The sequence below is a fragment of the Pezoporus wallicus genome, unplaced genomic scaffold (genome assembly GCF_028554395.1).
Source record: "Pezoporus wallicus isolate ANWC-B61680 ecotype Strahan unplaced genomic scaffold, APGP_CSIRO_Pwel_v1 contig_14159, whole genome shotgun sequence".
NCBI classification, from domain to species: domain Eukaryota; kingdom Metazoa; phylum Chordata; class Aves; order Psittaciformes; family Psittacidae; genus Pezoporus; species Pezoporus wallicus.
In genome coordinates this window covers 634,939-645,143 of record NW_026642380.1, presented here as the reverse complement: position 1 = coordinate 645,143, position 10,205 = coordinate 634,939, and the positions used below count along the sequence as shown (strand labels likewise).

The following is a 10,205-nucleotide window of genomic DNA, read 5'->3' as shown; positions in this document are numbered from 1 at the left end:
CGCGCCGCGCTGGCTGTTGGGAGTTGTAGTCCGGAGGCCATGGCGGAGGAGGACGAGCGGAAGGCGGTGTTGGAGACGGTGAGTGAGGCCGGAGGGAGTGTGGCGACCGGGCGACGGGACGGGACGGCTCTGTTCAGCCGGCGGGAGCTGCTTTCCCCCCGCAGCGGTAGCCGGAGCCTCCCTGGGCCGGGCCCTTCAGCACGGGCCCGCTAAGGAGGAGTGTGCCGGCGTCTGGATAAATCGCGATAGTGAGGGTAGATCCAAGCGAAGTGCAACCTTAAAGCTCACCCAGTTCCAACCCCTGCCACGGGCAGGGACACCTTCCACTAGAGCAGGTCGCTCCAAGCCCCTGTGTCCAACCTGGCCTTGAACACTGCCAGGGATGGGGCAGCCACAGCTTCTCTGGGCACCCTGTGCCAGCGCCTCAGCACCCTCACAGGGAAGAGCTTCTGCCTGAGAGCTCATCTCAGTCTCCCCCGGTCCGTATCGCTCAGCACTGTGTAACGTCAGACCTTTGGGTGGCTTTGCCAGCAGCGGTTTCGTCTCCTCTCTTTCACCCGATTCATTCAGGCCGCTGAGCCCCGCTCCAGGGCCGCAGCCGCAGCAGGCACTAGATGGCACTGCCCTGCAGGAAGACTGCTGCGGGCTCCCCGCTGGCTCTTCCCTAGGTCACAGCGACAGGGAGAGCTGGCACGGGAGCATCGGGAGCTCCCTGCCCCGTCTGTCTCTGGGAATGGGGGAGAGCTGAGCTCCGGGGCGGGCAGACAGGAGGCAAGTGGTCTCCCACACTAGGGGCTGGTTCTTGGCCTTGTGGGGTTCATCACACGTGGGCTCAGCAGCCTGAGGCTCGCCAGTAGCTTCCCCAGGCTTCTCCTAAGTGTGTGAATCTAGGCTTATAGCTGGTTCTGAGGTGGGTAAGCTTTCCCTGCTGACAGCACGCTTCCCTGGGTAGTTTTTGACTGCCCTCGCATTGCTGTCTAGCCCTGGGCTGGGAGCAGGACCTGGAATCACACCAACCTCAACAGTCACTCCCAGCTTCTTTCCACCATGCGTCCTGAAGCTGCAGCTTTCTTTGGGCTCCTCTTCTCTCCTGTGAGGAGCAAGGGTGCACAGGCACTTTGATAACCAGGGAGAGCTTTCTCTGAGGTCCATCATTTTGCCACTTTCCCTCCTCTGTGAAGTTGTTCTTGGTCACACTCCAGCGCTTGAGACATGAGCAGCAGTGATGGCCCAGCCAGAGCTACACGTCCTCCCGGTGCCTGTGGTGAAGCTGAGCACAGCCGCTGATTTTTCACCCTGGGGCTGGTGTTCAGAGAACCTTACAGCATCTCTTCTCTCCCCATTCATGGCAGGTCCAGGCAGACGGGACGGATGGAAACTGCGTCACGTTTGTGTTGCACGACGAGGACCACACGCTTGGCAATGCCCTGCGATACATGGTCATGAAGAAGTAAGTGGAGAACCCACAGGCCCTGGTACCACTGGGGGCTCCTCTGTCTCCTACTGTTCCCTTCTCCTTACTGAGTTGTATCTCAGCTGCTGCTAGAACAAGGCAATACTACCTCTGTGTATGCCTGCTGGAGTATTTATATCAGACCTGGTGCTAAAGGCTGCTTACCTACTCCCTCTCTTCACAGGATTAACTTTCTCCTTGGGCTGTTAACCCCTGAGAGCTCTAATAGGCCTTGATGGGTCTAAACAGCCTCACCTGGGGTCTCCACACACACCCTACCCACAGGCTCAGGAGCCCCATTTAAGCTCAGCTCAGGGTTTTTAGTACCTCCTGAGCTGTGTTGTATGAATATGGGTCTTCAGCTCAGCCTATACTGGGCTGTTGCATGCTGACCCATAGACTGACTTCCTGACCTGACATCAACCTCTCCTCATTGTTGTACATTGTACACCTGCTTGGTGGTCATAGGTTTTGTCTGACCCTCGTTACCCTCACCTGGCCTGCACATTGTCTTCCTGGCCTGGCCTTGGACCTATTTCACCCCCACAAACCTGCCTGGTGACCTGGACCCTTGGCTGGCCCTGGCTACCACCTTTGCACCCACCTTACTCCCTTGCTTGGGTGCTGTGGGACAGGGCTGGCCAGTGAGTCCTCTGCCCTATTGACTGGCTTACAGTTCATGCTTCCAGCTCCCCAGCCCTTATGGAACAGCCAACCCTCACTGCTCTGATGGTTGGTTACAGAGGAAATGTAATGCCTGACATGTAGCAGACTTCTGAATGTCTTATGTGGCTCTGGGTAAAATGATGTGCAACTCTGTGTAAGTACAGGTGGTCAGGCAGTATCTATGTCACCTTCTTGGGCAAGTGTTGTCAGAAAAGAGGGTAGGAACAGGCAGTATTAAGCAAATTAATCATCTTTAATGCTTCCATCAAGATGCAGGAATTGATGCTGGAAATTAATTATCCTGCTGCCCCATTAATATATACAAATGCCTTCATGCTGATTTTATCAAGCTGGGAGGCACTGGGGGTTTGTGAAGACTCACTGGTAAGCCTCAGAAGAATTCCAGCAGGAAGTTCAATCCATCATCTCAAACGACAGTTGCATTGCAAATGTCATGTGAATTCCTCTGATAGATAATCATGACAAGAAAAAGAGCAGCCTTCTTGTGAGGGGCTGTGCTTTCTGCTGCGTGCACAAATGTTCTACCAACCACCTCGGCATGTGAAGGCAGATGTCATGCAGTCTGCAAACATCTTGTGTTGCCCGAGACCCCTCTGCCTCCTTTGCCCAGCAGAATTGCAACAGGTTTGTGTGGAGGGAGGTTTCCAAGCACCCAGCATGCCCTGTTTGAACAGAGTGCCAGCCAGGTCTTTCCCCTACAAAGCTCCAGCTGCAGCTCAGAAATAGATGGAGGTGTGTGAATAAGGGTACACGGGTAATGTCCTTTTGGCACACCCCTCCCATAAGACCCTCAGTCATGTTAGAAACATCCTGAGCCCCAGCACATCTGGGATGGCCCAAGCCTCTGACTTCCCTGAGATTTGCTGTGGATTGGCCTGTGTTTCACTGCTCTCTTCTCTTGCCCCTCCTGCAGCCCTGATGTGGAGTTCTGTGGCTACTGCATCACACACCCCTCTGAAAGCAAGATCAACTTCCGGATCCAGACCAGAGGTATGAGATGTGCATTGCTTTCATGTTCAGGGCCCTTCTTTTGTGGAATCCCCTCTGTGCATGTCAGGTTTCCACCATCAGTCATTTCCATAAAGAAAACCACTCTTCTCCCTCTTCTCTGCAAGCTGCCTGCAACTGCTGTGCCTGGTCAGATTGGCTGGCAGCAGGCACTGTACTGTAGTGCTGGGGTAAGGTAGATCTACTACATCCTGTCAGAGATGATGAGTGCTTCATCTTCGCCTAAATTAGGAGAGGTTTTGGAAAGCCACCCCAAAGTGTGCTGACATACATAGCTGCGATGAGATAATTTGCTTCTGCATTTCCTTCTTGGCTGTCTGGCAGCTTTGGTCATCAGACTGTGAATCAAAGCTGTCTTGAAAAGCCACATCAGCCTGTGCTGTGTTTTGATGTGCCTCCCAAAGGGGTCTGTGTTCCCTGTTAATAGGTAGCACTGACAACTCTGAGCCTCTGGCCATCACTCACACCTCCATGCACACCAACCCCTTCAGCTCAGTCCACTGCCCTCCATCTAGGCTCCACAGCTTTGTGTGCTGCCCCAGGAGGACAGTGTTATTTCATTCCTTATGGGGCTGTTCCCCTGAGTATCTAGTTTGTGCTTGCTGACTGTTTAATTTCCTAAAAATGAGTAGTGCTGAGGCTGTTCTTGCCAAGGGAACCCCTTCCCTGTGGGGCTACCTGCAGGGTTTGGCTCTGCTCTTCCTGCACCATAGCCTGGGTCTGAGCTCAGCTCTCGGGGTGCTGATGGTGGGCTGGTAAGAGGGAAGTGTGTGGCATGTGCCTGGTGTGAGAGCCTGTTCCCATCACAGGGGAGCAACCACACTGCCCAGAGCAGTGAGGGAGAGGGCCACCAACCCCTTTGGAAACCACTGACCCATCTTCTTTCCCAAAGGGGCCCTTCCTGCTGTTGAGCCGTTCCGGAAGGGGCTGAATGACCTGATGGGTGTTTGTCAACATGTGCTCAGCACCTTTGAGGTGAGACTATTCCTGAAGAGTTCAGGGGGCTTTTCTGTCTCTTGGTCTCAGAGGCGAGAGGAAGGGGCTGACGGCTGTATTGCAGGCATAAAGAACCTATAGTTAGCTCAGACCTTCTCTGCCTGACCTGCGGCATGGCCTGGGTTCCTTTTCCTTAGAGTGAATGTAAAGCTCAGTCACTTCTGAAGGTACCTGGAGCTCTGTCAGAGCTGCTCAGGGTCCTCTGCACTGGACAGAGGAGTCATAGCACAGAGCAGAGTGGTGGCATGGGATGCATGAGTCGCTCAGGTATATGCTGTTAACGTTTGTCCTTTGCTCTTGTTTGCAGAGGAGCATGAAGGAGTACAGGGCCCAGCGGGAGGAAGAGATGCAGTAGCGTTTGGGGATGGCAGTCTCCATGGATGTGTGTAACATCTGTGTGTGGAATTCCCTGTACTAAGTACTTTTGTTTAGTTGCGGTTTTTACGACTGTTTTGATGCAAACCTGTATTTTCTCTAATAATAAAGTTTATGGAGTTTGATGTTGCAGAGGTGACACTGTGTTCAGCTCAGCAGGGTATGGAAAATGATAGAAGGCAGTTCTTCCACTCTTCTGTCTTCTTTCCCTCTCCGAGTGTCATTGCTGTTTCCTGCCTGGGATTTTCAGATCACACAGTTTCCACGTAGTCTTGTGCACAGAATTAGTCTGCCCGAGTCCACAGGGAGCAGAGGGGTTCAGCGCTGTGCAAAATCCAGCTTTTAGAGAGGCAGCACCCTTTCCCAATTTAAATCTTCCTGTTGCAGGCACCACTGCAGTTGATTTCAACAGATACAACTGGCCTTGCTGGGGCCTTGCTGCACCCCCAGAGTGTGAGCACCAGGTCGAGGGAGGGGATTCTACCCCTCTGCTACGCTCTGGGGAGATGACCCCTGCAGTCCTGTGTCCTGCTCTGGGGCAGCAGCGTAAGAGGGACATGGAGCTGTTGGAGTGAGTCTGGAGGAGGCCACGGAGATGCTGTGAGAGCTCTGGAGGCAGGCTGAGAGAGCCTGAGAAACCTGGAGAGAGGCTTTTCGCAAGGGAATGGAGGGACAGGACAAGGGTGAACAGCTTTAACCTGACAGAGGGGAGGTTGCTGCTCAATGAGAAAGAGTCTCCTTTCAAACACCACCATGTTTCATTAACATACAGAGGAGTAAAAGGGAGGATGTGAAATGTCAGGTCTTCTCTAGAAAATCACCCTTTCAAATAGGTATTGATAGGCTTGGTCTCACTGGCAGGCTGGCGCTGGTTTGTGTTTGCAGCCCTTTAGCTCCTCCCTGGGCTGGTTTCCTTGTGCTGAAAGTTGCTCCATCACTTGGAGCTTTTTAAAAAGGTTTTGAAACCCAGCTAGTCTTCGACCTGCTGGTCACTTCCTCTGACACCCAGGGAATGCTGTGGGCCAGTTGCATGTTTGTTGGGCTGAGCTGCAAGGACCAACTCTTTCTGAGTGGGGAAGCAAGGGAACGATGTGCATGCCTGTAACTGTACAGCTCTTCCTGTGAAGGGCAATAGGAGCTGGGCAGCAGGGAGCTGGTTTTGCACTTGCATTTCCTTGAGCAGCTAAAATCTCCTTTTCTGATAGTTGTTACTCTCTCTTTGAGCTGGAACCTGCTGGTCATGGTCTTGGTTGTGCTTAAGGGAGACCTCCTAGGAATTGGAAAGTGGCATTGGATGCTAGTGCAATAGAAGAGCTTTAAAGAGGTCCTGTTTCCTGGTGATATCTCAGCTCTCTTCTCTCACACTTGGTCAAACTTTATGATGTTGGTTTTAATAGATGATGTCTGGAAGGAAAACGCAGGGGAAGCTCTGCCAGAGGAGAAGGAAGTCACTGTCAGATACATGCAGCAAGTGATGGCCATGTCCAGATCTGGGATGAATCCCTGCCTGTTTGTGGCAGTATTAATGAAGTGCAGATCTGAGACTGGTTTTGAACAATTTAAGGGTAAAATGTTGATCTGAGTGTAGCTGCTAATGCAGGAGTGATTGAATCTGCCCTTGGAGCCTAAGAAGAGACATTACCCACTTGGGCCTGAGAGGTACTTTTAGTAAGGTAAAAGGCTTCGCCCGTGCCTGTAACTGGTGCCTGTAAATGGCACATTGCCTTGGTCTAAAGCATCACAAAATCAGCTCCAGCGTGAAGGTTGTTTTGATACGAAAGAGCACGAGCATGAATGAGCATTTCAGGCAGGAATGGGATGTGGTGGACATGCTAGGTCTGCAGCAAACAGGGGATTGCCACCTGGAGAGCAGGAGGAGGCTTTTCTCCAAGGAGAGTGACAGATTTGAGCATCACAGGTAGCATCAGTGGTGCTATGCTCAGGTATTGTGAATATAACACAGCTGGGATCAGGGCTGCACAGGATCATGAAATGGTTTTGAAGGGCTGCCTTGGTTCTTCTTCAAATGCCCAGCAAGGTACTTTGCTGCCACTGTTAGTAGGGATCACAAATACCATGGAAGCATTATTGGGACTGGGAAGGAATCATTGCTGATTATTCCTAAAATGCAGGGTGGTCCACATTTAGTGGAAAAGTAGTTAAAAGAAAAGGCATTTAAGAACAAAGACTTTTAATGTGTTTTGCAGGACATTAGAATCTTTTAAACAGCTCATTTTCTTCTGTTGAGCACAGCAGGAATTACTCACAGACAGTACTTTATTCAATACAGATCACCCAAGCTCTCTGTTCTGACAACCACCCCCTCCTTATTTTCTCTATTTGACTCTCTATTTAAAACTATTTGTTTGTTCCAGTCTGAGAACACACCCTCCATGTGCAGTCACCTCACAGGCAGCTCCCAGCTCAGATGTGAACACGTTCTTCCTGGTGTCAGGACACGACCTTCCTGGTGCACAGACCTGGCTCATAGGGGGTGGATCCATTCCCAATGAGATGGCCATTACCAGGAGACTGCCTTCTCTACTGCTGTTCTCTAGTTATTATTTGTTCTCAGCAAGCTTTGCCATCAGTTCATGTTTTCTTAGATATTTCTACCAGACCATTCTTCCAGGAACTGTTGGTGGAAAGTGAGCTCGGAAGAAAATCAAGCTGTTTTATTTTCAGAAAGGGAGACTACAAAGGGTTGTCTGCCCTCCATGGCATCCCTTCCAAGCCTCACATCTGGGGTGGGAACATTAGGAGAGTGGAAAAGCACTTTGGCCCAGTGTAAGTTGGGTTTCTACAGCATGTTCCAGATGTATACCAGCCCAGACTAGCATGATTGAAGTGGCAAGGATTCCATCCCCTCACCTTGGGAAATGCTGCCACTGTTTTACAGTTGCAGCTGGTAGATCATTTTTCTAACCGGGTTTCAATCTTAAATGTCCTTTTGCACAGTTTCACGCCATTGGTTTCAGATACAAGCAAAAATTAAAAGGAACAACATGAAATGAAGCCAAGGGAAATGCATGAACTCATGTTTGCAGGACACAAGCAGGGAACAGAACAAGATGTCCTTGAGAGGACAAATAATTGATTGTTAATAATATATCTCATGGTGCAGACACCAAAGAAGTTTTATAACTGTGTGAAGCCAGTATCCATATGCCTTATAGTGCAGACCTGCAGGGTGTGCATAGGAACCAAGGTGTGAGACTACAGGGTGTGTGTCTAGATCTTGTGAAGCACCAAGCAGCCCCAAGACCTGCCACTGCACAGTCAGAAGGTCTTCTCCAGCACTGGGCATCCACATGGGAATCTTCTGGACCTTCTGCCTTGCTGGATGTACACATCAAGTGGTCAACTTTCAGGAGCAGGGCTCAGACTCTGGGAAAGTACATTAATCTGACTCTAAATCAAACTTTGTTTAATTGTCTGAAAGTTAATCAGCATAGAGGGAATTGTACTGATCCCTTCATTGAAAATATGTTACTATTTTAAACCCTGGGTAGAAGATCAGAGTCCAGCAACCTCTGACAGTAGCTGTGATCATCCCACATATATTTGTCAAACAAAAGAGAGTTTTAAACTGATTTAATCTTGCCTGCTTCTTTTAATAATCAAGTTCAGATGAGAGTCATGCTGCGGACAGAAGGAACAGTCCAGATCAGCAGATGCCAGTATCTGTCAGGAAAGAGAAATAAGAAGATGGATAAACAGCAGAGATTTGACCAGGGTGATGAAAGATGACAAAAAAGTGAATGCAAAGACTCAGCAAAGACAAATTAAACAAAGCAGGGATTTCTCAGTGAGTGTAGCAGCAGCAAAACAAAGTCTAAACATGCTGGGACAGACACTGGGCCATTCCTGAACCCCAAACCACTGCCAGTGGTTTTCCTTTGACAGCTTCAGCTGCCAAGGGGGAAGAATTGGGCTGCAATTGCAGATGAGGAGATCCAGATGTCCTCACAGCTCCAGATGTACAGCACAGATGGCTGAGAGTTCCGTATCTTTTAGGTAACGCATTGGAGTCCTAATGGCAGCAACATGTATAACATATGAGATCACCAGGACTAATATTATTACAACAAATTCCACCGGAATTAATTACATTTGAGCCATAATGATAACAAAGTGTTGGTTAGGAATTATCTCTCAAGCCTCCCATCCCTCTGGCAGTTGCTCGTAGGCCAATTTCTTGGGATGGGGCATGGACTGTTTTCTTTCAAAAGAAAGCAAGCTTTTCTTTCAAAAGAAGCAGACTCATTTAGTCTGATTGAGTTTTATTCTCTGCTTTGAGAGGCCTGTGCAGTGTAAGCCATTCCAAAACTGCAGTGTGATGTATTTTTTGCAAGGTTTTGTATGGGGTTTTTTCCTCCTTTCTATGCAAAATGCTGTCAGGATCCTGGGAAAGTTCCCCCACCAGCCTTCTGGCTTGGAGATAAATGTAATCTCTTTATAAAAACACACACTTACACAGTATACAGCAGCCTGGTGCTGGATGTAGCGTCAGCCCGAAATCACACCCCCTCACTGACATACCAAGTCTAAAACAGAATGGAAGAAACATCTTGGTGAATGTGCATCTTAATTTTTGTTCTTCAGTAGCTGAAGTGAAATAATTCAATATTTCCCTTCAGAAGGACTGAAGTGAAAGTCCTCGCACCAAAAAACAAAAGTTTGTGAGAGGTCCAGGTAAAGATTTTCCTGAATTAATAGACCGTATAAATCAACATGCATCAATAAGCAGAAACTCTTAGGACCACGAGGGGGAAAAACCATGCAGGCAGAGCTGCTGGGGTGCATGTATGTGAGATCTGGTGACGGTGTTGACTTCCAGCATGCTCATCCTCCCCAATGCTTGATGGCCGACAGGCTTATACCAAAGCAACAAGAGAAATAAAAAGGAATAAAATGCGAAGTTTGACCAGACTGCTGGAAGTCAGAGCAGTTGTTGGCTGAACTGCAGAGCCGTACATCACAACGAAGGCTGAAGTGGGGTATCCACGGGCTATTTTTCTCAATCTGGTCATTCCAGATTAACTGCTTTGCTTCAGTTTCCAATACAAAAGCTGTCTCTGTTGCTCACATGTAGTAAGCAGGAAACCAGCAGGAAAGAGTGAAGATTCCACAAAAATTCCACTTTTTCCCGTATTACTGGCTGTGCTGATGCTTTCTCTGCTCAGATCTTGTTTGACTCCTGGGCACCCATCCAGGTTCACCCTCTGGCAGGAGACAAAAAGTGCCGTTCATAGACTGAAAATTGGAGCTTCAGGCTTGAGACCATTTGGCTGGCAGATGTTTCTGCTCGTCTGGCTCCATCATCGTTTTTTTCCTCCTGCTCATTCCTGCCCTAGGAAGTGCGTGGCACTGGTGCAAGATGGGAGGGGGGAAACCCACAGAAAATGAAAACAGTTTAAAAAGCCTTAGGGCATGAATTCTTAATGGAACACTGCAGGTCCGGTTGTGCCTGGAGGGCTGTGTGTACTTCTGGATCCGGGTGGGAGTCTGCCTGCAATGCATACTTCATGCAAATCAAAGGGCAGATGTTACACAATGTCTCTCAACTCCCATTTCACAGAAGGGGGAGCATCAGCAGCACAACAGCTCGCAGAAATGTCATCCTACAACAGTTGAGCCCCAGTCCTGCAATGAGGAGGGACACCTCTGTCTGTGCAGAGCTTGT

General features: G+C 49.5%; 1 protein-coding gene across 1 annotated transcript; it reads left to right on the top strand.

Moving 5' to 3' along the window:
• Positions 1 to 13: 13 nt before the first annotated feature.
• Positions 14 to 4,651, top strand: LOC130610090 (DNA-directed RNA polymerases I and III subunit RPAC2-like). The gene is made up of 5 exons (XM_057429674.1): positions 14 to 78; positions 1,353 to 1,450; positions 3,054 to 3,130; positions 4,041 to 4,123; positions 4,452 to 4,651. The coding sequence occupies exons 1-5, from the start codon at positions 40 to 42 to the stop codon at positions 4,497 to 4,499; spliced, it is 345 nt and encodes a 114-aa protein (XP_057285657.1). The 5' UTR covers positions 14 to 39; the 3' UTR covers positions 4,500 to 4,651.
• The last annotated feature ends 5,554 nt before the right edge of the window (positions 4,652 to 10,205 follow it).

Coding starts and splice junctions, on each gene's coding strand:
- LOC130610090 (XM_057429674.1), top strand. CDS start 40: ATGGCGGAGGAGGACGAGCGGAAGGCGGTGTTGGAGACG. Junction 3,131..4,040: donor CTTCCGGATCCAGACCAGAG/GTATGAGATGTG, acceptor TCTTTCCCAAAG/GGGCCCTTCCTGCTGTTGAG. Junction 4,124..4,451: donor ATGTGCTCAGCACCTTTGAG/GTGAGACTATTC, acceptor TCTTGTTTGCAG/AGGAGCATGAAGGAGTACAG.